The sequence below is a fragment of the Oncorhynchus keta genome, unplaced genomic scaffold (genome assembly GCF_023373465.1).
Source record: "Oncorhynchus keta strain PuntledgeMale-10-30-2019 unplaced genomic scaffold, Oket_V2 Un_contig_96_pilon_pilon, whole genome shotgun sequence".
NCBI lineage: Eukaryota > Metazoa > Chordata > Actinopteri > Salmoniformes > Salmonidae > Oncorhynchus > Oncorhynchus keta.
In genome coordinates, this window is record NW_026290644.1 from 48,813 (window position 1) to 76,510 (window position 27,698).

At 46.2% G+C, this 27,698-nt stretch overlaps 3 protein-coding genes and 1 long non-coding RNA gene across 67 annotated transcripts in view; 3 read left to right on the top strand and 1 right to left on the bottom strand.

Annotated features, from left to right (window-relative positions):
- The window catches only part of LOC127927173 (cytosol aminopeptidase-like), a 48,849-nt gene extending 41,536 nt beyond the window's left edge, over positions 1–7,313 (top strand). Inside the window, 3 exon segments of the mRNA XM_052513094.1 lie at positions 5,082–5,196; positions 5,571–5,673; positions 6,458–7,313. Of these exon segments, the coding sequence (XP_052369054.1) occupies positions 5,082–5,196; positions 5,571–5,673; positions 6,458–6,541 (302 nt within the window). The 3' untranslated portion in view covers positions 6,542–7,313.
- A 572-nt stretch (positions 7,314–7,885) lies between these two features.
- Positions 7,886–26,780, top strand: med28 (mediator complex subunit 28). The gene is made up of 6 exons (XM_052513103.1): positions 7,886–8,094; positions 14,128–14,194; positions 14,618–14,730; positions 20,532–20,615; positions 26,010–26,030; positions 26,147–26,780. Exons 1-6 carry the CDS (start codon positions 7,936–7,938, stop codon positions 26,231–26,233), a joined length of 531 nt encoding a protein of 176 aa, XP_052369063.1. The 5' UTR covers positions 7,886–7,935; the 3' UTR covers positions 26,234–26,780.
- LOC127927179 (uncharacterized) lies at positions 20,686–25,477 on the top strand. 15 transcript variants are annotated; one of them, XR_008126515.1, is made up of 4 exons: positions 20,686–23,151; positions 23,196–23,614; positions 24,382–24,430; positions 24,519–25,477. It is a non-coding gene; the product is annotated as an uncharacterized LOC127927179 (long non-coding RNA). The 15 variants fall into 15 exon arrangements; XR_008126508.1 differs by having other exon boundaries at positions 20,686–23,043; positions 23,098–23,151; positions 24,382–25,477; XR_008126509.1 differs by having other exon boundaries at positions 23,196–23,543; positions 24,382–25,477.
- On the bottom strand, positions 26,150–27,588 carry LOC127927177 (uncharacterized). Of its 50 annotated transcripts, XR_008126489.1 has the most exons (7): positions 27,395–27,555; positions 27,203–27,346; positions 27,011–27,154; positions 26,880–26,962; positions 26,575–26,794; positions 26,375–26,506; positions 26,202–26,277 (listed from the first exon to the last, which is right to left on the bottom strand). XR_008126489.1 is itself a non-coding variant. In XM_052513098.1 (4 exons), exons 1-3 carry the CDS (start codon positions 27,571–27,573, stop codon positions 26,387–26,389), a joined length of 939 nt encoding a protein of 312 aa, XP_052369058.1. In that variant the 5' UTR covers positions 27,574–27,588; the 3' UTR covers positions 26,202–26,277; positions 26,375–26,386. The 50 variants fall into 50 exon arrangements, 4 of the variants coding, with proteins under 4 accessions (XP_052369058.1, XP_052369056.1, XP_052369057.1 ...); XR_008126503.1 differs by lacking the exon at positions 27,011–27,154 and having other exon boundaries at positions 26,880–26,914; positions 27,251–27,346; XR_008126502.1 differs by lacking the exon at positions 26,880–26,962 and having other exon boundaries at positions 26,575–26,781; positions 27,011–27,058; positions 27,251–27,346.
- Between the last annotated feature and the right edge of the window lie 110 nt (positions 27,589–27,698).

The window sequence follows — 27,698 nt, forward strand, 5'->3', positions numbered from 1 at the left end:
ACACACTGTGGTGTCTCTCTGTGTTAGGCCAGTGTGGTAACAGGAGACAGGGGTATGGAGGGTTATATACACACTGTGGTGTCTCTCTGTGTTAGGCCAGTGTGGTAACAGGAGACAGGGTGTGGAGGGTTATATACACACTGTGGTGTCTCTCTGTGTTAGGCCAGTGTGGTAACAGGAGACAGGGTATGGAGGGTTATATACACACTGTGGTGTCTCTCTGTGTTAGGCCAGTGTGGTAACAGGAGACAGGGTATGGAGGGTTATATACACACTGTGGTGTCTCTCTGTGTTAGGAGACAGGGTATGGAGGGTTATATACACACTGTGGTGTCTCTCTGTGTTAGGAGACAGGGTATGGAGGGTTATATACACACTGTGGTGTCTCTGTGTTAGGCCAGTGTGGTAACAGGAGACAGGGTATGGAGGGTTATATACACACTGTGGTGTCTCTCTGTGTTAGGCCAGTGTGGTAACAGGAGACAGGGTATGGAGGGTTATATACACACTGTGGTGTCTCTCTGTGTTAGGCCAGTGTGGTAACAGGAGACAGGGTATGGAGGGTTATATACACACTGTGGTGTCTCTCTGTGTTAGGCCAGTGTGGTAACAGGAGACAGGGTATGGAGGGTTATATACACACTGTGGTGTCTCTCTGTGTTAGGAGACAGGGTATGGAGGGTTATATACACACTGTGGTGTCTCTCTGTGTTAGGCCAGTGTGGTAACAGGAGACAGGGTATGGAGGGTTATATACACACTGTGGTGTCTCTCTGTGTTAGGCCAGTGTGGTAACAGGAGACAGGGTATGGAGGGTTATATACACACTGTGGTGTCTCTCTGTGTTAGGCCAGTGTGGTAACAGGAGACAGGGTATGGAGGGTTATATACACACTGTGGTGTCTCTCTGTGTTAGGCCAGTGTGGTAACAGGAGACAGGGTATGGAGGGTTATATACACACTGTGGTGTCTCTCTGTGTTAGGAGACAGGGTATGGAGGGTTATATACACACTGTGGTGTCTCTCTGTGTTAGGCCAGTGTGGTAACAGGAGACAGGGTATGGAGGGTTATATACACACTGTGGTGTCTCTCTGTGTTAGGCCAGTGTGGTAACAGGAGACAGGGTGTGGAGGGTTATATACACACTGTGGTGTCTCTCTGTGTTAGGAGACAGGGTATGGAGGGTTATATACACACTGTGGTGTCTCTGTGTTAGGAGACAGGGTATGGAGGGTTATATACACACTGTGGTGTCTCTCTGTGTTAGGCCAGTGTGGTAACAGGAGACAGGGTGTGGAGGGTTATATACACACTGTGGTGTCTCTCTGTGTTAGGAGACAGGGTATGGAGGGTTATATACACACTGTGGTGTCTCTCTGTGTTAGGCCAGTGTGGTAACAGGAGACAGGGTGTGGAGGGTTATATACACACTGTGGTGTCTCTCTGTGTTAGGAGACAGGGTATGGAGGGTTATATACACACTGTGGTGTCTCTCTGTGTTAGGAGACAGGGTATGGAGGGTTATATACACACTGTGGTGTCTCTCTGTGTTAGGAGACAGGGTATGGAGGGTTATATACACACTGTGGTGTCTCTCTGTGTTAGGCCAGTGTGGTAACAGGAGACAGGGTGTGGAGGGTTATATACACACTGTGGTGTCTCTCTGTGTTAGGCCAGTGTGGTAACAGGAGACAGGGTGTGGAGGGTTATATACACACTGTGGTGTCTCTCTGTGTTAGGCCAGTGTGGTAACAGGAGACAGGGTGTGGAGGGTTATATACACACTGTGGTGTCTCTCTGTGTTAGGCCAGTAACAGGAGACAGGGTGTGGAGGGTTATATACACACTGTGGTGTCTCTCTGTGTTAGGAGACAGGGTATGGAGGGTTATATACACACTGTGGTGTCTCTGTGTGTTAGGAGACAGGGTATGGAGGGTTATATACACACTGTGGTGTCTCTCTGTGTTAGGAGACAGGGTATGGAGGGTTATATACACACTGTGGTGTCTCTGTGTGTTAGGAGACAGGGTATGGAGGGTTATATACACACTGTGGTGTCTCTCTGTGTTAGGCCAGTGTGGTAACAGGAGACAGGGTATGGAGGGTTATATACACACTGTGGTGTCTCTCTGTGTTAGGAGACAGGGTATGGAGGGTTATATACACACTGTGGTGTCTCTCTGTGTTAGGAGACAGGGTATGGAGGGTTATATACACACTGTGGTGTCTCTCTGTGTTAGGAGACAGGGTATGGAGGGTTATATACACACTGTGGTGTCTCTGTGTGTTAGGCCAGTGTGGTAACAGGAGACAGGGTATGGAGGGTTATATATACACTGTGGTGTCTCTGTGTTAGGAGACAGGGTATGGAGGGTTATATACACACTGTGGTGTCTCTCTGTGTTAGGCCAGTGTGGTAACAGGAGACAGGGTATGGAGGGTTATATATACACTGTGGTGTCTCTCTGTGTTAGGCCAGTGTGGTAACAGGAGACAGGGTATGGAGGGTTATATACACACTGTGGTGTCTCTCTGTGTTAGGCCAGTGTGGTAACAGGAGACAGGGTGTGGAGGGTTATATACACACTGTGGTGTCTCTCTGTGTTAGGAGACAGGGTATGGAGGGTTATATACACACTGTGGTGTCTCTCTGTGTTAGGAGACAGGGTATGGAGGGTTATATACACACTGTGGTGTCTCTCTGTGTTAGGCCAGTGTGGTAACAGGAGACAGGGTATGGAGGGTTATATACACACTGTGGTGTCTCTCTGTGTTAGGAGACAGGGTATGGAGGGTTATATACACACTGTGGTGTCTCTCTGTGTTAGGCCAGTGTGGTAACAGGAGACAGGGTGTGGAGGGTTATATACACACTGTGGTGTCTCTCTGTGTTAGGAGACAGGGTATGGAGGGTTATATACACACTGTGGTGTCTCTCTGTGTTAGGCCAGTGTGGTAACAGGAGACAGGGTATGGAGGGTTATATACACACTGTGGTGTCTCTCTGTGTTAGGCCAGTGTGGTAACAGGAGACAGGGTGTGGAGGGTTATATACACACTGTGGTGTCTCTCTGTGTTAGGCCAGTGTGGTAACAGGAGACAGGGTGTGGAGGGTTATATACACACTGTGGTGTCTCTCTGTGTTAGGCCAGTGTGGTAACAGGAGACAGGGTATGGAGGGTTATATACACACTGTGGTGTCTCTCTGTGTTAGGCCAGTGTGGTAACAGGAGACAGGGTATGGAGGGTTATATACACACTGTGGTGTCTCTCTGTGTTAGGAGACAGGGTATGGAGGGTTATATACACACTGTGGTGTCTCTCTGTGTTAGGAGACAGGGTATGGAGGGTTATATACACACTGTGGTGTCTCTCTGTGTTAGGCCAGTGTGGTAACAGGAGACAGGGTATGGAGGGTTATATACACACTGTGGTGTCTCTCTGTGTTAGGCCAGTGTGGTAACAGGAGACAGGGTATGGAGGGTTATATACACACTGTGGTGTCTCTCTGTGTTAGGCCAGTGTGGTAACAGGAGACAGGGTATGGAGGGTTATATACACACTGTGGTGTCTCTCTGTGTTAGGCCAGTGTGGTAACAGGAGACAGGGTGTGGAGGGTTATATACACACTGTGGTGTCTCTCTGTGTTAGGAGACAGGGTGTGGAGGGTTATATACACACTGTGGTGTCTCTCTGTGTTAGGCCAGTGTGGTAACAGGAGACAGGGTATGGAGGGTTATATACACACTGTGGTGTCTCTCTGTGTTAGGCCAGTGTGGTAACAGGAGACAGGGTATGGAGGGTTATATACACACTGTGGTGTCTCTCTGTGTTAGGCCAGTGTGGTAACAGGAGACAGGGTATGGAGGGTTATATACACACTGTGGTGTCTCTCTGTGTTAGGCCAGTGTGGTAACAGGAGACAGGGTATGGAGGGTTATATACACACTGTGGTGTCTCTCTGTGTTAGGAGACAGGGTATGGAGGGTTATATACACACTGTGGTGTCTCTCTGTGTTAGGCCAGTGTGGTAACAGGAGACAGGGTATGGAGGGTTATATACACACTGTGGTGTCTCTCTGTGTTAGGCCAGTGTGGTAACAGGAGACAGGGTGTGGAGGGTTATATACACACTGTGGTGTCTCTCTGTGTTAGGAGACAGGGTATGGAGGGTTATATACACACTGTGGTGTCTCTGTGTTAGGAGACAGGGTATGGAGGGTTATATACACACTGTGGTGTCTCTCTGTGTTAGGCCAGTGTGGTAACAGGAGACAGGGTGTGGAGGGTTATATACACACTGTGGTGTCTCTCTGTGTTAGGAGACAGGGTATGGAGGGTTACATACACACTGTGGTGTCTCTCTGTGTTAGGCCAGTGTGGTAACAGGAGACAGGGTGTGGAGGGTTATATACACACTGTGGTGTCTCTCTGTGTTAGGAGACAGGGTATGGAGGGTTATATACACACTGTGGTGTCTCTCTGTGTTAGGAGACAGGGTATGGAGGGTTATATACACACTGTGGTGTCTCTCTGTGTTAGGAGACAGGGTATGGAGGGTTATATACACACTGTGGTGTCCCTCTGTGTTAGGCCAGTGTGGTAACAGGAGACAGGGTATGGAGGGTTATATACACACTGTGGTGTCTCTCTGTGTTAGGCCAGTGTGGTAACAGGAGACAGGGTGTGGAGGGTTATATACACACTGTGGTGTCTCTGTGTGTTAGGCCAGTGTGGTAACAGGAGACAGGGTGTGGAGGGTTATATACACACTGTGGTGTCTCTCTGTGTTAGGAGACAGGGTGTGGAGGGTTATATACACACTGTGGTGTCTCTCTGTGTTAGGAGACAGGGTATGGAGGGTTATATACACACTGTGGTGTCTCTCTGTGTTAGGCCAGTGTGGTAACAGGAGACAGGGTGTGGAGGGTTATATACACACTGTGGTGTCTCTCTGTGTTAGGAGACAGGGTATGGAGGGTTATATACACACTGTGGTGTCTCTCTGTGTTAGGCCAGTGTGGTAACAGGAGACAGGGTGTGGAGGGTTATATACACACTGTGATGTCTCTGTGTGTTAGGCCAGTGTGGTAACAGGAGACAGGGTGTGGAGGATGCCGTTGTTTCAACATTACACCAGACAGGTCACTGACTGCCAGCTGGCCGACCTCAACAACGCTGGCAAGTACAGCCGGTAAGAACACACACACACACACACACACACACACACACACACACACACACACCACACACACACACACACACACACACACAGCCGGTAAGACACACACACACACAGACACACACACACACACACACACACACACACACACACACACACACACACACACACACACACACACACACACAGTACAGACACACACACACACACACACACACACACACACACACACACACACACACACACACACACACACACACACACACACACAGGTAACATCTAGAAACAACCCTAAACAACGTGTGTGTGTGTGTCTGTGTGTCTGTGTCTGTGTGTGTGTGTGTGTGTGTGTGTGTGTGTCTGTGTGTGTGCGTGCGTGTGTGTAGTTCTGGTGGAGCCTGCACGGCGGCAGCGTTTCTGAGGGAGTTTGTGACGGCTCCTCATTGGGCGCACCTGGACATCGCCGGGGTGATGACCAATAAGGACGAGGTACGGTATAGTCTTCTGGAACATTGATCTGAGAGCTGTTTTTGATTTTTGTATTGATTTTACCGGGTTCGTCTCACTGAGTTGAATTATCTTTTCCAAAAGAGACCTGGCCAAAATGGCAGCACACAAAGCTTAAAACATGTACAACATAAAACACTACAGTTTAAAGGTTGACTTTATGGGGGGGACGACGCTAAAATAAAGGCTTTAAACTGTAGAACTGATCAATGCAGCGTCATACCTGGTCAGTTCATCCTTAAAAACTAAAACAAATGAATGAAGAAGATATTTGGCTGCAGAAGTTTCATATTGACCTCTACAGCTTCCTGTGAAATGACTTCACAAATACTGGAGGAGTTACTGGCTAGCTACAGTGGCTAGCTTAGCTAACGAACTTCAACACACACTGGAGGAGTTACTGGCTAGCTAACGAACTAGCTCTGTCGGTCATGGCGCGCATGATCAGAATGACACATCTATCACAACTGCTTCTGTTAGTGTTCTAGAACCATGACAACCACAACCCCTTCTGTTAGTGTTCTAGAACCATGACAACCACAACCCCTTCTGTTAGTGTTCTAGAACCATGACAACCACAACCCCTTCTGTTAGTGTTCTAGAACCATGACAACCACAACCCCTTCTGTTAGTGTTCTAGAACCACCCCTCTGTTCTGTCCGGCTGAGGGGTTGGATTGCTGAGAGACGCTGGCTCTTGTCCTGTTGGACATAAACAATACACTTTTCTCTTTTTAGATTCTCTCTCACTGTTTGTCTCTCTCCAGGTTCCCTACCTGAAGAAAGGAATGTCTGGGAGACCGACACGAACACTGGTCGAGTTCGCTGCTGGACTGGCCAACCAAGCCTGAAGACACACACACACCACACCTACACACACTGAGCTGGCTGGAGAAGGATTATTCTGTAGAGACAGAGACACTGGTACTGTGTAGAGTTACAGACTGCTTCCCAAATAGCACCTTATTCCCTCCCCATAGGAGTCTGGTCTAAAGTAGTGAACTATATAGGGAATAGGATGCTATTTGGGATGTATCCTGAGTCATCTGGTAGTAGCCTGCTGTGCATCGAGAGGAGGAGAAGAGGACATTTCCACCCCAGTGCCCCAGCACATGTAACTAATTCCCTCTCGAGCCTAGTTTATAGCCTACATTCATTGAGAAACTGAATGTATGTAAATGGACAAGGTATATCGTATCCTACCCTACAAGGTATATCGTATCCTACCCTACCAAAACAGTTTGCAGTCAGAGTGCAGTGGAACTGCATCCAAAATAAGTCATGTTTTAACTGCAGTTATTCTGCGTTCACTGCTTCCAAAATACCACCGTGGACTTTAATCTTGTTTTGGAACGGTAACTACGCAAAGTGTTGTTGCTTAGCGACACTACGCAGCCCTGCAATTTATAACTGGATGCAAGAACGCAGGATGGCCTTTTTTTGCGTAGCGTTTCTTGCGTTGCATAGTAGGGTAAAAACCAGGCTTCAGTGACAGTCAGTTAACCAACCTCTTCTGTCCAGTAGTTGTGGGAGAAACTAATGCTGAAGTTGGTATGCACTTCTGCAAAAAAAAAAACTGTCAAATATTATTATTGCCAATATTTACATGTCATTTAAATAAAACACCAATAAAAAACATTTTGGGGGATCAATGTGTCTTGTCACTATATTATAGTGTAAATGACAAATTGTTTTAATTTAGTAGAACCTATTAAATTCCTCAGCCAGTGTGGCATGTCCTAGTTGATATATTTATCAACTTTTCAGACTACCCTGGCAACTTTTTTTTTCAAACAGCACCTAGCAACAAATGTAGCTACTTTTAAAAATTAGTTTGGAACTTTTAGCAACTTTTGAAAAGTGACTCAAACGCACGCATTTCCTCCTCTGACAAAAACGATTTTCTCTTGTCACACAACTCAGTCACAACACATGACTGGCTGCAATAGTGTATTGTGAGTGACGCCTGCAGCAAACCCAATGAATATAGTTGCTCGCGAATGTTTGATCTTGAACAGAACTTACAACATCAATCAACATGTTCTCTCAATCAAAAGTGGACAGCCAGAAGAAGTACAGAAAAGAGTGGGACTCTGCACCTGAACAAATGTCAAACCATATTTATTTTGCCAGTCTATTTCAATAACGTTAGTGCGTATTATACGTAATGACGCAAATTGTACGTTATTACGCAATGACATCACAACGTAATTTTAGTTGGCAACACTGCAAACAACCATCCAGTATGTCTTCCTCCATGGGCAGCGGGATGTTCCCCGGCCAGCAGTCCGCTGGTCCTCACCCTGTCGGCGGCCCGGGTCAGCCGGGACTACTATCTGGAGCTCCGGGGAACAGGGTCCAGGGCCCCAACACTCTGGTAGACGACCTAGAGGCTTCTTTCGAGGTACGAGAGCAACAGCTAGCCGTGGTATAGCTAACGGAGTGATACTAGCTAACGGAATGATACTAGCTGGCCGTGGTATAGCTAACAGAATGATACTAGTTAGCCGTGGTATAGCTAACGGAATGATACTAGCTAACGGAATGATACTAGCTAGCCGTGGTATAGCTAACGGAATGATACTAGCTAGCCGTGGTATAGCTAACGGAATGATACTAGCTAACGGAATGATACGTGGTATAGCTAACAGAATGATACTAGCTAGCCGTGGTATAGCTAACGGAATGATACTAGCTAGCCGTGGTATAGCTAACGGAATGATACTAGCCGTGGTATAGCTAACGGAATGATACTAGCTAGCCGTGGTATAGCTAACAGAATGATACTAGCTAGCCGTGGTATAGCTAACGGAATGATACTAACTAGCCGTGGTATAGCTAACAGAATGATACTAGTTAGCCGTGGTATAGCTAACGGAATGATACTAGCTAGCCGTGGTATAGCTAACGGAATGATACTAGCCGTGGTATAGCTAACGGAATGATACTAGCTAGCTGTGGTATAGCTAACAGAATGATACTAGCTAGCCGTGGTATAGCTAACGGAATGATACTAGTTAGCCGTGGTATAGCTAACGGAATGATACTAGCTGGCCGTGGTATAGCTAACGGAATGATACTAGCTAGCCGTGGTATAGCTAACAGAATGATACTAGCTAACGGAATGATACTAGCTAGCCGTGGTATAGCTAACAGAATGATACTAGCTAACGGAATGATACTAGCTAGCCGTGGTATAGCTAACAGAATGATACTAGCTAGCCGTGGTATAGCTAACGGAATGATACTAGCTAGCCGTGGTATAGCTAACGGAATGATACTAGCTAGCCGTGGTATAGCTAACGGAATGATACTAGCTAGCCGTGGTATAGCTAACGGAATGATACTAGCTAGCCGTGGTATAGCTAACAGAATGATACTAGCTAACGGAATGATACTAGCTAGCCGTGGTATAGCTAACAGAATGATACTAGCTAGCCGTGGTATAGCTAACGGAATGATACTAGCTAGCCGTGGTATAGCTAACGGAATGATACTAGCTAGCCGTGGTATAGCTAACGGAATGATACTAGCGTGGTATAGCTAACGAATGGTATAGCTAACGGAATGATACTAGCTAGCCGTGGTATAGCTAACAGAATGATACTAGCTAGCCGTGGTATAGCTAACAGAATGATACTAGCTAGCCGTGGTATAGCTAACGGAATGATACTAGCTAGCCGTGGTATAGCTAACGGAATGATACTAGCTAGCCGTGGTATAGCTAACGGAATGATACTAGCTAGCCGTGGTATAGCTAACAGAATGATACTAGTTAGCCGTGGTATAGCTAACGGAATGATACTAGCTAGCCGTGGTATAGCTAACAGAATGATACTAGTTAGCCGTGGTATAGCTAACGGAATGATACTAGCCGTGGTATAGCTAACAGAATGATACTAGCTAGCTGTGGTATAGCTAACAGAATGATACGGAATGATACTAGCCGTGGTATAGCTAACAGAATGATACTAGCTAGCCGTGGTATAGCTAACGGAATGATACTAGCTAGCCGTGGTATAGCTAACAGAATGATACTAGCTAGCCGTGGTATAGCTAACGGAATGATACTAGTTAGCCGTGGTATAGCTAACAGAATGATACTAGCTAGCCGTGGTATAGCTAACAGAATGATACTAGTTAGCCGTGGTATAGCTAACGGAATGATACTAGCCGTGGTATAGCTAACAGAATGATACTAGCTAGCTGTGGTATAGCTAACAGAATGATACTAGCTAGCCGTGGTATAGCTAACAGAATGATACTAGTTAGCCGTGGTATAGCTAACGGAATGATACTAGCTAGCCGTGGTATAGCTAACGGAATGATACGTGGTATAGCTAACGGAATGATACTAGTTGTGGTATAGCTAACGGAATGATACTAGTTGTGGTATAGCTAACGGAATGATACTAGCTAACGGAATGATACTAGCTAACGGAATGATACTAGCCGTGGTATAGCTAACAGAATGATACTAGCTGGCCGTGGTATAGCTAACGGAATGATACTAGCTGGCCGTGGTATAGCTAACGGAATGATACTAGCTGGCCGTGGTATAGCTAACGGAATGATACTAGCTAACGGAATGATACTAGCCGTGGTATAGCTAACGGAATGATACTAGCTGGCCGTGGTATAGCTAACGGAATGATACTAGCTAACGGAATGATACTAGCCGTGGTATAGCTAACGGAATGATACTAGCTGGCCGTGGTATAGCTAACAGAATGATACTAGCTGGCCGTGGTATAGCTAACGGAATGATACTAGCCGTGGTATAGCTAACGGAATGATACTAGCTGGCCGTGGTATAGCTAACAGAATGATACTAGCTGGCCGTGGTATAGCTAACGGAATGATACTAGCTAACGGAATGATACTAGCCGTGGTATAGCTAACGGAATGATACTAGCTAGCCGTGGTATAGCTAACGGAATGATACTAGCTGGCCGTGGTATAGCTAACGGAATGATACTAGCTAGCCGTGGTATAGCTAACGGAATGATACTAGCTGGCCGTGGTATAGCTAACGGAATGATACTAGCCGTGGTATAGCTAACAGAATGATATACTAGCCGTGGTATAGCTAATGTAATGATACTAGCTAGCCGTGGTATAGCTAACGGAATGATACTAGCCGTGGTATAGCTAACAGAATGATACTAGCTAGCCGTGGTATAGCTAACGGAATGATACTAGCTAGCCGTGGTATAGCTAACGGAATGATACTAGCTGGCCGTGGTATAGCTAACGGAATGATACTAGCTGGCCGTGGTATAGCTAACGGAATGATACTAGCCGTGGTATAGCTAACGGAATGATACTAGCTGGCCGTGGTATAGCTAACGGAATGATACTAGCTAACGGAATGATACTAGCTAACGGAATGATACTAGCTTGCCGTGGTATAGCTAACGGAATGATACTAGCTGGCCGTGGTATAGCTAACGGAATGATACTAGCCGTGGTATAACTAACGGAATGATACTAGCTAGCCGTGGTATAGCTAACGGAATGATACTAGCCGTGGTATAACTAACGGAATGATACTAGCTAGCCGTGGTATAGCTAACGGAATGATACTAGCTAGCCGTGGTATAACTAACGGAATGATACTAGCCGTGGTATAGCTAACGGAATGATACTAGCTAGCCGTGGTATAGCTAACGGAATGATACTAGCTAGCCGTGGTATAGCTAACGGAATGATACTAGCTAGCCGTGGTATAGCTAACGGAATGATACTAGCTAGCCGTGGTATAGCTAACGGAATGATACTAGCTGGCCGTGGTATAGCTAACGGAATGATACTAGCTAGCCGTGGTATAGCTAACGGAATGATACTAGCTAGCCGTGGTATAGCTAACGGAATGATACTAGCTAGCCGTGGTATAGCTAACGGAATGATACTAGCTAGCCGTGGTATAGCTAACGGAATGATACTAGCTGGCCGTGGTATAGCTAACGGAGTGATACTAGCTAGCCGTGGTATAGCTAACGGAATGATACTAGCCGTGGTATAGCTAACGGAATGATACTAGCTAGCCGTGGTATAGCTAACGGAATGATACTAGCTGGCCGTGGTATAGCTAACGGAATGATACTAGCTAGCCGTGGTATAGCTAACGGAATGATACTAGCTGGCCGTGGTATAGCTAACGGAATGATACTAGCTAGCCGTGGTATAGCTAACGGAATGATACTAGCTGGCCGTGGTATAGCTAATGTAATGATACTAGCTAGCCGTGGTATAGCTAACGGAATGATACTAGCCGTGGTATAGCTAACGGAATGATACTAGCTAGCCGTGGTATAGCTAACGGAATGATACTAGCTAGCCGTGGTATAGCTAACGGAATGATACTAGCTAGCCGTGGTATAGCTAACGGAGTGATACTAGCTAGCCGTGGTATAGCTAACGGAATGATACTAGCTAGCCGTGGTATAGCTAACGGAATGATACTAGCTAGCCGTGGTATAGCTAACGGAATGATACTAGCTAGCCGTGGTATAGCTAACGGAATGATACTAGCTAGCCGTGGTATAGCTAACGGAATGATACTAGCTGGCCGTGGTATAGCTAACGGAATGATACTAGCTGGCCGTGGTATAGCTAACGGAATGATACTAGCTAGCCGTGGTATAGCTAACGGAATGATACTAGCTAGCCGTGGTATAGCTAACGGAATGATACTAGCTGGCCGTGGTATAGCTAACGGAATGATACTAGCTAGCCGTGGTATAGCTAACGGAATGATACTAGCTGGCCGTGGTATAGCTAACGGAATGATGATACTAGCCGTGGTATAGCCGGAATGATACTAGCGTATAGCTAACGGAATGATACTAGCTAGCCGTGGTATAGCTAACGGAATGATACTACTAACGGAATGATACTAGCTAGCCGTGGTATAGCTAACGGAATGATACTAGCTAGCCGTGGTATAGCTAACGGAATGATACTAGCTAGCCGTGGTATAGCTAACGGAATGATACTAGCTGGCCGTGGTATAGCTAACGGAATGATACTAGCTAGCCGTGGTATAGCTAACGGAATGATACTAGCTAGCCGTGGTATAGCTAACGGAATGATACTAGCTAGCCGTGGTATAGCTAACGGAATGATACTAGCTAGCCGTGGTATAGCTAACGGAATGATACTACTAGCCGTGGTATAGCCGTGGTATAGCTAACGGAATGATACTAGCCGTGGTATAGCTAACGGAATGATACTAGCTAGCCGTGGTATAGCTAACGGAATGATACTAGCTAGCCGTGGTATAGCTAACGGAGTGATACTAGCTAGCCGTGGTATAGCTAACGGAGTGATACTAGCTAGCCGTGGTATAGCTAACGGAATGATACTAGCTAGCCGTGGTATAGCTAACGGAATGATACTAGCTAGCCGTGGTATAGCTAACGGAATGATACTAGCTAGCCGTGGTATAGCTAACGGAATGATACTAGCCGTGGTATAACTAACGGAATGATACTAGTTAGCCGTGGTATAGCTAACGGAATGATACTAGCTAGCCGTGGTATAGCTAGCCGTGGTATAGCTAACGGAGTGATACTAGCTGGCCGTGGTATAGCTAACGGAATGATACTAGCTGGCCGTGGTATAGCTAACGGAATGATACTAGCTAGCCGTGGTATAACTAGCCGTGGTATAGCTAACGGAGTGATACTAGCTGGCCGTGGTATAGCTAACGGAATGATACTAGCCGTGGTATAGCTAACGGAATGATACTAGCTGGCCGTGGTATAGCTAACGGAATGATACTAGCTAGCCATGGTATAGCTAACGGAATGATACTAGCTAGCCGTGGTATAGCTAACGGAATGATACTAGCCGTGGTATAGCTAACGGAATGATACTAGCCGTGGTATAGCTAACGTAATGATACTATCTAGCCGTGGTATAGCTAACGTAATGATACTATCTAGCCGTGGTATAGCTAACGTAATGATACTAGCTGGCCGTGGTATAGCTAACGGAATGATACTAGTTAGCCGTGGTATAGCTAACGGAATGATACTAGCTAGCCGAACTAGTGTTACTAGCGTTAGCCAGCTACATTGTTGTTGTTGTGCAGAGAGCAGTGTAGTCTGCTTTAGGGGACAACGGCTCATCGTAATGTCTGGAACAGAACGAATGGCATCAAACACCTGGAAACCAAACCAATGTGTTTGATGTATTTAATACGATGTCATTATTACGAGCCCGTTCGCCCCAATTTAAAGTGCCACCAACCTGGGCTGCAAGCATATTTTGCGTCTCATGTTTCACTGGCTTTCCAGGACACAACTAGCACTTATATGTAACTCAATGTCGTGTTATAGCTAGCTCAGTACATTTTTATCTCTGGTCTGGCCTTACTGAAGCTAGCTAAGTGTTAGTCGTGAACTGTTAACCAGTTGTCTTGTGTCAGCAGGCTTGCTTTGCGTCCCTAGTGAGTCAAGACTACGTGAACGGAACCGACCAGGAGGAAATTCGGACAGGTGAGACCAGTGAAGTTCACGACCCAAAAGGGCACCGTATTCCCAGACGAGCTCCTAGGTGACCAACAACCATCCTCCTGGATAGCGACAGGGTATGCATGGTTTTGCTTCAGCCCTGCTTTAACGCCTGATTTAGCCAATCAGGGTCCAGAAGATCAGCTGGTTGGTAGAAGCAGGTGTTTTACAGCAGGGATGTAGCAAAAGCCTGCACACCCAGTAATTCAGGAGGAGAGTTGGCTAGCCTTGGGGCAGTTAGCAATGTAAACAGTTTGAAACACATTAATTAAAAATATATATTTATTTCATTACTTTGCTTATCTAGCTAAAATTAACTGACTTGCATGTTGTGAGTGACTCTCTCTTTAACCTGTCTGTCTTTCTCTTTAACCTGTCTCTCTCTCTCTAACCTGTCTGTCTCGCCAGGTGTGGATCAGTGTATTCAGAAGTTTCTGGATGTCGCCAGACAGACAGAATGTTTCTTCCTGCAGAAGCGTCTTCAGTTATCAGTCCAGAAACCCGACCAGGTGGTCAAAGAGGTAGGTGATACTGTATACCAGGGGTATTCAATTCTTACCTTACCAGGTTGTCAAAGAGGTAGGTGATACTGTATACCAGGGGTATTCAATTCTTACCTTACCAGGTGGTCAAAGAGGTAGGTGATACTGTATACCAGGGGTATTCAATTCTTACCTTACCAGGTGGTCAAAGAGGTAGGTGATACTGTATACCAGGGGTATTCAATTCTTACCTTACCAGGTTGTCAAAGAGGTAGGTGATACTGTATACCAGGGGTATTCAATTCTTACCTTACGAGGTGGTCAAAGAGGTAGGTGATACTGTATACCAGGGGTATTCAATTCTTACCTTACCAGGTGGTCAGAGGTAGGTGATACTGTATACCAGGGGTATTCAATTCTTACCCTACCAGGTGGTCAAAGAGGTAGGTGATACTGTATACCAGGGGTATTCAATTCTTACCTTACCTGGTGGTCAAAGAGGTAGGTGATACTGTATACCAGGGGTATTTAATTCTTACCTTACCAGGTTGTCAAAGAGGTAGGTGATACTGTATACCAGGGGTATTCAATTCTTACCGTACCAGGTGGTCAAAGAGGTAGGTGATACTGTATACCAGGGGTATTCAATTCTTACCTTACCAGGTGGTCAAAGAGGTAGGTTATACTGTATACCAGGGGTATTCCATTCTTACCCTAACAGGTGGTCAAAGAGGTAGGTGATACTGTATACCAGGGGTATTCAATTCTTACCCTACCAGGTGGTCAAAGAGGTAGGTGATACTGTATACCAGGGGTATTCAATTCTTACCCTACCAGGTGGTCAAAGAGGTAGGTGATACTGTATACCAGGGGTATTCAATTCTTACCCTACCAGCCTTGCTGTTCTACATGGCCATTTAATAGCACCCACCTGGTGTCCCAGGTCTAAATCAGTCCCTGATTAGAGGAGAATCACCCACCTGGTGTCCCAGGTCTAAATCAGGCCCTGATTAGAGGGGAATCACCCACCTGGTGTCCCAGGTCTAAATCAGTCCCTGATTAGAGGGGAATCACCCACCTGGTGTCCCAGGTCTAAATCAGTCCCTGATTAGAGGGGAATCACCCACCTGGTGTCCCAGGTCTAAATCAGTCCCTGATTAGAGGGGAATCACCCACCTGGTGTCCCAGGTCTAAATCAGTCCCTGATTAGAGGGGAATCACCCACCTGGTATCCCAGGTCTAAATCAGTCCCTGATTAGAGGGGAATCACCCACCTGGTGTCCCAGGTCTAAATCAGGCCCTGATTAGAGGGGAATAACCCACCTGGTGTCCCAGGTCTAAATCAGGCCCTGATTAGAGGGGAATCACCCACCTGGTGTCCCAGGTCTAAATCAGGCCCTGATTAGAGGGGAATCACCCACCTGGTGTCCCAGGTCTAAATCAGGCCCTGATTAGAGGGGAATCACCCACCTGGTGTCCCAGGTCTAAATCAGGCCCTGATTAGAGGGGAATCACCCACCTGGTGTCCCAGGTCTAAATCAGGCCCTGATTAGAGGGGAATCACCCACCTGGTGTCCCAGGTCTAAATCAGGCCCTGATTAGAGGGGAATCACCCACCTGGTGTCCCAGGTCTAAATCAGTCCCTGATTAGAGGAGAATCACCCACCTGGTGTCCCAGGTCTAAATCAGGCCCTGGTTGGAGGGGAATCACCCACCTGGTGTCCCAGGTCTAAATCAGGCCCTGGTTGGAGGGGAATCACCCACCTGGTGTCCCAGGTCTAAATCAGGCCCTGATTAGAGGGGAATCACCCACCTGGTGTCCCAGGTCTAAATCAGGCCCTGATTAGAGGGGAATCACCCACCTGGTGTCCCAGGTCTAAATCAGGCCCTGATTAGAGGGGAATCACCCACCTGGTGTCCCAGGTCTAAATCAGTCCCTGATTAGAGGGTGTCCCAGGTCTAAATCAGGCCCTGATTAGAGGGGAACAATGGGGGAGAAAAACCAGTGGAAATGGGTTCTAGAATTTGATGGCTCTATATGGATTAGGGTGAAGTCGCCACTAGATGCTGATCTTGGGTCAGTGTTACATGTTCCCCACTAATGGTTAATGTTAGGATTGGGGGAGGGGAGGCTTATCTTAGATCTGTGCCGAAGGGGAAACTTCACTAGTATGGGGATGTTCTGGTGTTAGGACAGCCTCCCTCTGCTGTTAACAGCTAGTCCATCTCTTCTCTGTTCTGGTGTTAGGACAGCCTCCCTCTGCTGTTAACAGCTAGTCCATCTCTTCTCTGTTCTGGTGTTAGGACAGCCTCCCTCTGCTGTTAACAGCTAGTCCATCTCTTCTCTGTTCTGGTGTTAGGACAGCCTCCCTCTGCTGTTAACAGCTAGTCCATCTCTTCTCTGTTCTGGTGTAAGGACAGCCTCCCTCTTCTGTTAACAGCTAGTCCATCTCTTCTCTGTTCTGGTGTAAGGACAGCCTCCCTCTGCTGTTAACAGCTGGTCCATCTCTTCTCTATTCTGGTGTAAGGACAGCCTCCCTCTGCTGTTAACAGCTAGTCCATCTCTTCTCTGTTCTGGTGTTAGGACAGCCTCCCTCTGCTGTTAACAGCTAGTCCATCTCTTCTCTGTTCTGGTGTTAGGACAGCCTCCCTCTGCTGTTAACAGCTGGTCCATCTCTTCTCTATTCTGGTGTAAGGACAGCCTCCCTCTTCTGTTAACAGCTAGTCCATCTCTTCTCTATTCTGGTGTTAGGACAGCCTCCCTCTGCTGTTAACAGCTGGTCCATCTCTTCTCTATTCTGGTGTTAGGACAGCCTCCCTCTGCTGTTAACAGCTAGTCCATCTCTTCTCTGTTCTGGTGTAAGGACAGCCTCCCTCTTCTGTTAACAGCTAGTCCATCTCTTCTCTATTCTGGTGTTAGGACAGCCTCCCTCTGCTGTTAACAGCTGGTCCATCTCTTCTCTATTCTGGTGTTAGGACAGCCTCCCTCTGCTGTTAACAGCTAGTCCATCTCTTCTCTATTCTGGTGTAAGGACAGCCTCCCTCTGCTGTTAACAGCTAGTCCATCTCTTCTCTATTCTGGTGTTAGGACAGCCTCCCTCTGCTGTTAACAGCTAGTCCATCTCTTCTCTGTTCTGGTGTTAGGACAGCCTCCCTCTGCTGTTAACAGCTAGTCCATCTCTTCTCTATTCTGGTGTTAGGACAGCCTCCCTCTGCTGTTAACAGCTGGTCCATCTCTTCTCTGTTCTGGTGTTAGGACAGCCTCCCTCTGCTGTTAACAGCTGGTCCATCTCTTCTCTGTTCTGGTGTTAGGACAGCCTCCCTCTGCTGTTAACAGCTAGTCCATCTCTTCTCTATTCTGGTGTTAGGACAGCCTCCCTCTGCTGTTAACAGCTGGTCCATCTCTTCTCTATTCTGGTGTTAGGACAGCCTCCCTCTGCTGTTAACAGCTGGTCCATCTCTTCTCTGTTCTGGTGTTAGGACAGCCTCCCTCTGCTGTTAACAGCTGGTCCATCTCTTCTCTATTCTGGTGTTAGGACAGCCTCCCTCTGCTGTTAACAGCTGGTCCATCTCTTCTCTGTTCTGGTGTTAGGACAGCCTCCCTCTGCTGTTAACAGCTAGTCCATCTCTTCTCTATTCTGGTGTTAGGACAGCCTCCCTCTGCTGTTAACAGCTAGTCCATCTCTTCTCTGTTCTGGTGTTAGGACAGCCTCCCTCTGCTGTTAACAGCTAGTCCATCTCTTCTCTGTTCTGGTGTTAGGACAGCCTCCCTCTGCTGTTAACAGCTGGTCCATCTCTTCTCTATTCTGGTGTTAGGACAGCCTCCCTCTGCTGTTAACAGCTGGTCCATCTCTTCTCTATTCTGGTGTTAGGACAGCCTCCCTCTGCTGTTAACAGCTAGTCCATCTCTTCTCTGTTCTGGTGTTAGGACAGCCTCCCTCTGCTGTTAACAGCTAGTCCATCTCTTCTCTATTCTGGTGTTAGGACAGCCTCCCTCTGCTGTTAACAGCTGGTCCATCTCTTCTCTGTTCTGGTGTTAGGACAGCCTCCCTCTGCTGTTAACAGCTAGTCCATCTCTTCTCTGTTCTGGTGTTAGGACAGCCTACCTCTGCTGTTAACAGCTAGTCCATCTCTTCTCTGTTCTGGTGTAAGGACAGCCTCCCTCTGCTGTTAACAGCTAGTCCATCTCTTCTATATTCTGGTGTTAGGACAGCCTCCCTCTTCTGTTAACAGCTAGTCCATCTCTTCTCTGTTCTGGTGTAAGGACAGCCTCCCTCTGCTGTTAACAGCTAGTCCATCTCTTCTCTATTCTGGTGTTAGGACAGCCTCCCTCTGCTGTTAACAGCTGGTCCATCTCTTCTCTATTCTGGTGTAAGGACAGCCTCCCTCTGCTGTTAACAGCTGGTCCATCTCTTCTCTATTCTGGTGTTAGGACAGCCTCCCTCTGCTGTTAACAGCTAGTCCATCTCTTCTCTATTCTGGTGTTAGGACAGCCTCCCTCTGCTGTTAACAGCTAGTCCATCTCTTCTCTGTTCTGGTGTTAGGACAGCCTCCCTCTGCTGTTAACAGCTGGTCCATCTCTTCTCTGTTCTGGTGTAAGGACAGCCTCCCTCTGCTGTTAACAGCTGGTCCATCTCTTCTCTGTTCTGGTGTTAGGACAGCCTCCCTCTGCTGTTAACAGCTGGTCCATCCATCTCTTCTCTATTCTGGTGTAAGGACAGCCTCCCTCTGCTGTTAACAGCTGGTCCATCTCTTCTCTGTTCTGGTGTTAGGACAGCCTCCCTCTGCTGTTAACAGCTAGTCCATCTCTTCTCTATTCTGGTGTTAGGACAGCCTCCCTCTGCTGTTAACAGCTGGTCCATCTCTTCTCTATTCTGGTGTTAGGACAGCCTCCCTCTGCTGTTAACAGCTGGTCCATCTCTTCTCTGTTCTGGTGTTAGGACAGCCTCCCTCTGCTGTTAACAGCTGGTCCATCTCTTCTCTATTCTGGTGTTAGGACAGCCTCCCTCTGCTGTTAACAGCTAGTCCATCTCTTCTCTATTGTGGTGTTAGGACAGCCTCCCTCTGCTGTTAACAGCTAGTCCATCTCTTCTCTATTCTGGTGTTAGGACAGCCTCCCTCTGCTGTTAACAGCTGGTCCATCTCTTCTCTATTCTGGTGTTAGGACAGCCTCCCTCTGCTGTTAACAGCTGGTCCATCTCTTCTCTGTTCTGGTGTTAGGACAGCCTCCCTCTGCTGTTAACAGCTGGTCCATCTCTTCTCTGTTCTGGTGTTAGGACAGCCTCCCTCTGCTGTTAACAGCTAGTCCATCTCTTCTCTGTTCTGGTGTTAGGACAGCCTCCCTCTGCTGTTAACAGCTAGTCCATCTCTTCTCTATTCTGGTGTTAGGACAGCCTCCCTCTTCTGTTAACAGCTGGTCCATCTCTTCTCTATTCTGGTGTTAGGACAGCCTCCCTCTGCTGTTAACAGCTGGTCCATCTCTTCTCTATTCTGGTGTAAGGACAGCCTCCCTCTGCTGTTAACAGCTGGTCCATCTCTTCTCTATTCTGGTGTTAGGACAGCCTCCCTCTTCTGTTAACAGCTGGTCCATCTCTTCTCTATTCTGGTGTTAGGACAGCCTCCCTCTGCTGTTAACAGCTGGTCCATCTCTTCTCTATTCTGGTGTAAGGACAGCCTCCCTCTGCTGTTAACAGCTGGTCCATCTCTTCTCTGTTCTGGTGTTAGGACAGCCTCCCTCTGCTGTTAACAGCTAGTCCATCTCTTCTCTGTTCTGGTGTTAGGACAGCCTCCCTCTGCTGTTAACAGCTGGTCCATCTCTTCTCCCTCTCTCTTCTCTCCAGGATGTGTCTGAGCTGCGGAATGAACTCCAGAGGAAAGAGCTGCTAGTTCAGAAACACCTGTCTAAGCTGCACCACTGGCAGCAGGTACGTCCTCCGTGACCCGGAAACTGATAAGTTGTTGAGGAGTGTAAATGTGTTAGTAGGCCAACAGAAGGCTGTCCTCCCCTCCTCCATAGTCCTCCCCTCCTCCATAGTCCTCCCCTCCTCCATAGTCCTCCCCTCCTCCATAGCCTCCTTTAGACCAGGAAGCAGAGTCCTCCCCTCCTCCATAGTCCTCCCCTCCTCCATAGTCCTCCCCTCCTCCATAGCCTCCTTTAGACCAGGAAGCAGAGTCCTCCCCTCCTCCATAGCCTCCTTTAGACCAGGAAGTAGAGTCCTCCCCTCCTCCATAGCCTCCTTTAGACCAGGAAGTAGAGTCCTCCCCTCCTCCATAGCCTCCTTTAGACCAGGAAGTAGAGTCCTCCCCTCCTCCATAGTCCTCCCCTCCTCCGTAGCCTCCTTTAGACCAGGAAGCAGAGTCCTCCCCTCCTCCATAGTCCTCCCCTCCTCCATAGCCTCCTTTAGACCAGGAAGCAGAGTCCTCCCCTCCTCCATAGCCTCCTTTAGACCAGGAAGTAGAGTCCTCCCCTCCTCCATAGCCTCCTTTAGACCAGGAAGTAGAGTCCTCCCCTCCTCCATAGCCTCCTTTAGGCCAGGAAGCAGAGTCCTCCCCTCCTCCATAGCCTCCTTTAGACCAGGAAGTAGAGTCCTCCCCTCCTCCATAGCCTCCTTTAGACCAGGAAGCAGAGTCCTCCCCTCCTCCATAGCCTCCTTTAGACCAGGAAGTAGAGTCCTCCCCTCCTCCATAGCCTCCTTTAGACCAGGAAGCAGAGTCTTCCCCTCCTCCATAGCCTCCTTTAGACCAGGAAGCAGAGTCCTCCCCTCCTCCATAGTCCTCCCCTCCTCCATAGCCTCCTTTAGACCAGGAAGCAGAGTCCTCCCCTCCTCCATAGCCTCCTTTAGACCAGGAAGTAGAGTCCTCCCCTCCTTCATAGCCTCCTTTAGACCAGGAAGTAGAGTCCTCCCCTCCTCCATAGCCTCCTTTAGACCAGGAAGTAGAGTCCTCCCCTCCTCCATAGCCTCCTTTAGACCAGGAAGTAGAGTCCTCCCCTCCCCCATAGCCTCCTTTAGACCAGGAAGCAGAGTCTTCCCCTCCTCCATAGCCTCCTTTAGGCCAGGAAGCAGAGTCCTCACCTCCTCCATAGCCTCCTTTAGACCAGGAAGTAGAGTCCTCCCCTCCTCCATAGTCCTCCCCTCCTCCACTGTCCTCCCCTCCTCCATAGTCCTCCCCTCCTCCATAGTCCTCCCCTCCTCCATAGCCTCCTTTAGACCAGGAAGCATAGTCCTCCCCTCCTCCATAGTCCTCCCCTCCTCCATAGCCTCCTTTAGGCCAGGAAGCAGAGTCCTCCCCTCCTCCATAGCCTCCTTTAGACCAGGAAGCAGAGTCCTCCCCTCCTCCATAGTCCTCCCCTCCTCCATAGCCTCCTTTAGACCAGGAAGTAGAGTCCTCCCCTCCTCCATAGCCTCCTTTAGACCAGGAAGCAGAGTCCTCCCCTCCTCCATAGTCCTCCCCTCCTCCATAGCCTCCTTTAGACCAGGAAGTAGAGTCCTCCCCTCCTCCATAGCCTCCTTTAGACCAGGAAGCAGAGTCCTCCCCTCCTCCATAGTCCTCCCCTCCTCCATAGCCTCCTTTAGACCAGGAAGTAGAGTCCTCCCCTCCTCCATAGCCTCCTTTAGACCAGGAAGCACAAGTGTATTCTACATGAGTCTTTCACCAAAGACTTTTGAAATCTGACACTCCCCCTTTGTTTTCTGGGAGGAGAAATAATACGCTACTTCTCCTTTTATCCTGAAATGTCTTGTACAACTATACACTAGTCTATCACTTTACCCCTTTCATGTTGCAACCCCTGGAAACATAATTTACCTGTGGAGGAGTCTCATTTCATACAAGCGAGTTTTAGTCCACTTTCTCTCCTCGATTTACCTTTGACCTTTTTGGAAAGGAGACGAGAGCGGACGGAGGAGTTGATTAAATCTAATTGAGAAAAGGCCGTGGTCTACTTTGCTGGCTCAGTGCCACATCACTTCCTGGATCCTGTCTCATTCTGTTTTTGAATGGGCTTCAAGGATATTTCAAATTGATGAAAATCCTTTAAGATATATAGGTGACATAATGTCAGATCTGTAGGTAATGTGTCTGGTCCAGCATCATGATAACATGTCTGTCTGTAGTTAATGTCTGTTCTGTCTGTAGTTAATATCATGTCTGTTCTGTCTGTAGTTAATATCATGTCTGGTCTGTCTGTAGTTAATATCATGTCTGGTCTGTCTGTAGTTAATATCATGTCTGTTCTGTCTGTAGTTAATATCATGTCTGTTCTGTCTGTAGTTAATATCATGTCTGTTCTGTCTGTAGTTAATATCATGTCTGTTCTGTCTGTAGTTAATATCATGTCTGTTCTGTCTGTAGGTAATATCATGTCTGTTCTGTCTGGAGGTAATATCATGTCTGTTCTGTCTGTAGGTAATATCATGTCTGTTCTGTCTGTAGGTAATATCATGTCTGTTCTGTCTGTAGGTAATATCTGTTCTGTCTGTAGGTAATGTCTGTTCTGTCTGTAGTTAATGTCTGTTCTGTCTGTAGGTAATGTCTGTTCTGTCTGTAGTTAATGTCTGTTCTGTCTGTAGGTAATGTGTCTGGTCCAGCATCATGATAACATGTCTGTCTGTAGTTAATGTCTGTTCTGTCTGTAGTTAATGTCTGTTCTGTCTGTAGTTAATATCATGTCTGTTCTGTCTGTAGTTAATATCATGTCTGGTCTGTAGGTAATCTGTCTGGTCCAGCATCATGATAACATGTCTGTCTGTAGTTAATGTCTGTTCTGTCTGGTCCAGCATCATGATAACATGTCTGTCTGTAGTTAATGTCTGTTCTGTCTGTAGTTAATATCATGTCTGTTCTGTCTGTAGGTAATGTCTGTTCTGTCTGTAGGTAATGTCTGTTCTGTCTGTAGGTAATATCATGTCTGTTCTGTCTGGAGGTAATATCATGTCTGTTCTGTCTGTAGTTAATATCATGTCTGTCTGTAGTTAATATCATGTCTGTCTGTAGTTAATATCATGTCTGGTCTGTCTGTAGTTAATATCATGTCCTTCTGTGGCACTGAGCAGTTAATATCATGTCTGTTCTGTCTGTAGAATATCATGACTGTTCTGTCTGCTAAAGCATATATAATATCATGTCTGGTCTGTCTGTAGTTAATATCATGTCTGTTCTGTCTGTAGTTAATATCATGTCTGTTCTGTCTGTAGTTAATATCATGTCTGGTCTGTCTGTAGTTAATATCATGTCTGGTCTGTCTGTAGTTAATATCAGTTAATATCATGTCTGGTCTGTCTGTAGTTAATATCATGTCTGTTCTGTCTGTAGTTAATATCATGTCTGTTCTGTCTGTAGTTAATATCATGTCTGGTCTGTCTGTAGTTAATATCATGTCTGGTCTGTCTGTAGTTAATATCATGTCTGGTCTGTCTGTAGTTAATATCATGTCTGGTCTGTCTGTAGTTAATATCATGTCTGTTCTGTCTGTAGTTAATATCATGTCTGGTCTGTCTGTAGTTAATATCATGTCTGTAGTTAATATCATGTCTGGTCTGTCTGTAGTTAATATCATGTCTGGTCTGTCTGTAGTTAATATCATGTCTGGTCTGTCTGTAGTTAATATCATGTCTGTAGTTAATATCATGTCTGGTCTGTCTGTAGTTAATATCATGTCTGTAGTTAATATCATGTCTGGTCTGTCTGTAGGTAATATCATGTCTGTTCTGTCTGTAGGTAATGTCTGTTCTGTCTGTAGGTAATGTCTGTTCTGTCTGTAGTTAATGTCTGTTCTGTCTGTAGGTAATGTGTCTGGTCCAGCATCATGATAACATGTCTGTCTGTAGTTAATGTCTGTTCTGTCTGTAGTTAATGTCTGTTCTGTCTGTAGTTAATATCATGTCTGTTCTGTCTGTAGTTAATATCATGTCTGGTCTGTAGGTAATCTGTCTGGTCCAGCATCATGATAACATGTCTGTCTGTAGTTAATGTCTGTTCTGTCTGGTCCAGCATCATGATAACATGTCTGTCTGTAGTTAATGTCTGTTCTGTCTGTAGTTAATATCATGTCTGTTCTGTCTGTAGTTAATATCATGTCTGTTCTGTCTGTAGGTAATGTCTGTTCTGTCTGTAGGTAATGTCTGTTCTGTCTGTAGGTAATATCATGTCTGTTCTGTCTGGAGGTAATATCATGTCTGTTCTGTCTGTAGTTAATATCATGTCTGTCTGTAGTTAATATCATGTCTGGTCTGTCTGTAGTTAATATCATGTCTGGTCTGTCTGTAGTTAATATCATGTCTGTTCTGTCTGTAGTTAATATCATGTCTGTTCTGTCTGTAGTTAATATCATGTCTGTTCTGTCTGTAGTTAATATCATGTCTGGTCTGTCTGTAGTTAATATCATGTCTGGTCTGTCTGTAGTTAATATCATGTCTGTAGTTAATATCATGTCTGGTCTGTCTGTAGTTAATATCATGTCTGGTCTGTCTGTAGTTAATATCATGTCTGGTCTGTCTGTAGTTAATATCATGTCTGTAGTTAATATCATGTCTGGTCTGTCTGTAGTTAATATCATGTCTGTAGTTAATATCATGTCTGGTCTGTCTGTAGTTAATATCATGTCTGGTCTGTCTGTAGTTAATATCATGTCTGTAGTTAATATCATGTCTGGTCTGTCTGTAGTTAATATCATGTCTGTAGTTAATATCATGTCTGGTCTGTCTGTAGTTAATATCATGTCTGTAGTTAATATCATGTCTGGTCTGTCTGTAGTTAATATCATGTCTGTTCTGTCTGTAGTTAATATCATGTCTGTCTGTCTGTAGTTAATATCATGTCTGGTCTGTCTGTAGTTAATATCATGTCTGTTCTGTCTGTAGTTAATATCATGTCTGTTCTGTCTGTAGTTAATATCATGTCTGGTCTGTCTGTAGTTAATATCATGTCTGGTCTGTCTGTAGTTAATATCATGTCTGGTCTGTCTGTAGTTAATATCATGTCTGTTCTGTCTGTAGTTAATATCATGTCTGGTCTGTCTGTAGTTAATATCATGTCTGGTCTGTCTGTAGTTAATATCATGTCTGGTCTGTCTGTAGTTAATATCATGTCTGGTCTGTCTGTAGTTAATATCATGTCTGGTCTGTCTGTAGTTAATATCATGTCTGTTCTGTCTGTAGTTAATATCATGTCTGTTCTGTCTGTAGTTAATATCATGTCTGTTCTGTCTGTAGTTAATATCATGTCTGTTCTGTCTGTAGGTAATATCATGTCTGTTCTGTCTGTAGGTAATATCATGTCTGTTCTGTCTGTAGGTAATATCATGTCTGTTCTGTCTGTAGGTTCTGGAGGATATCCAGCATGTCTGTCTCTGTCTGGACCCCTGGCCTTCCTGGAACATCATGCTGTCTACCTGTCTGTCAAACAGGTTCACACACATGTCTCCCAGGTTCAGCTAGTCTACAAACCACTCAAACAGACCTCTGTTCTCTCACCACCTGGACCCCTGGCCTTCCTGGAACAGGCCTCAGCTAGTCTACCTGCTGCACCACTCAAACAGACCTAACACACACACACACCTCTCTCTCTCCCAGGCCTCAGCTAGTCTACCTGCTGCACCACTCAAACAGACCTAACACACACACACACCTCTCTCTCTCACCACCTGGACCCCTGGCCTTCCTGGAACAGGCCTCAGCTAGTCTACCTGCTGCACCACTCAAACAGACCTAACACACACACACCTCTCTCTCTCACCACCTGGACCCCTGGCCTTCCTGGAACAGGCCTCAGCTAGTCTACCTGCTGCACCACTCAAACAGACCTAACACACACACACCTCTCTCTCTCTCCCAGGCCTCAGCTAGTCTACCTGCTGCACCACTCAAACAGACCTAACACACACACATCTCTCTCTCTCTTCTGGAAACTACATCATCTTTGTTTTCTTTTTGACTTGTGTAAATATTTCTGCTGTTTTGTCCTGACAGAATAAATGAGTTTAGATCAGAACACCAGCTGCTGTTTTGTCCTGACAGAATAAATGAGTTTAGATCAGAACACCAGCTGTCGTTTTGTCCTGACAGAATAAATGAGTTTGGATCAGAACACCAGCTGTCGTTTTGTCCTGACTGAATAAATGAGTTTAGATTTGTTTTTATCCTCCAGAATAAATGAGTTTGGACAGAATAAATGAGTTTGGATCAGAACACCTGACAGAATAAATGAGTTTGGATCAGAACACCAGCTGTCGTTTTGTCCTGACAGAATAAATGAGTTTGGATCAGAACACCAGCTGTCGTTTTGTCCTGACAGAATAAATGAGTTTGGATCAGAACACCACCTGTCGTTTTGTCCTGACAGAATAAATGAGTTTGGATCAGAACACCAGCTGTCGTTTTGTCCTGACAGAATAAATGAGTTTGGATCAGAACACCAGCTGTCGTTTTGTCCTGACAGAATAAATGAGTTTGGATCAGAACACCAGCTGTCGTTTTGTCCTGACAGAATAAATGAGTTTGGATCAGAACACCACCTGTCGTTTTGTCCTGACAGAATAAATGAGTTTGGATCAGAACACCACCTGTTGTTTTGTCCTGACAGAATAAATGAGTTTGGATCAGAACACCAGCTGTCGTTTTGTCCTGACAGAATAAATGAGTTTGGATCAGAACACCACCTGTTGTTTTGTCCTGACGGAATAAATGAGTTTGGATCAGAACACCACCTGTTGTTTTGTCCTGACAGAATAAATGAGTTTGGATCAGAACACCACCTGTTGTTTTGTCCTGACAGAATAAATGAGTTTGGATCAGAACACCACCTGTCGTTTCGTCCTGACAGAATAAATGAGTTTGGATCAGAACGAAAATCAATCTTAAGAAAGATGTCGAAATGATTTAACATCTTTTTAGTTAGTCTTTGTCAAGGTGCCAATGATTTGGGAGGCGACGACGTTGTGGACAGACGTTGATCTGACGGTGAACGAGAGAATTGGTTTATGTGACCGTGTGTTCTGTATAGATCTTGTG

Coding starts and splice junctions, on each gene's coding strand:
- med28 (XM_052513103.1), top strand. CDS start 7,936: ATGTCTTCCTCCATGGGCAGCGGGATGTTCCCCGGCCAGCAGTCCGCT. Junction 8,095..14,127: donor ACCTAGAGGCTTCTTTCGAG/GTACGAGAGCAA, acceptor TTGTGTCAGCAG/GCTTGCTTTGCGTCCCTAGT. Junction 14,731..20,531: donor CCGACCAGGTGGTCAAAGAG/GTAGGTGATACT, acceptor TCTTCTCTCCAG/GATGTGTCTGAGCTGCGGAA.
- LOC127927177 (XM_052513098.1), bottom strand. CDS start 27,573: ATGTTAAATCATTTCGACATCTTTCTTAAGATTGATTTTCGTTCTGAT. Junction 26,795..26,879: donor AAACTCATTTATTCTGTCAG/GTGTTCTGATCC, acceptor TTATTCAGTCAG/GACAAAACGACAGCTGGTGT. Junction 26,412..26,574: donor TCCAGAAGAGAGAGAGAGAT/GTGTGTGTGTTA, acceptor TGAGAGAGAGAG/GTGTGTGTGTGTTAGGTCTG.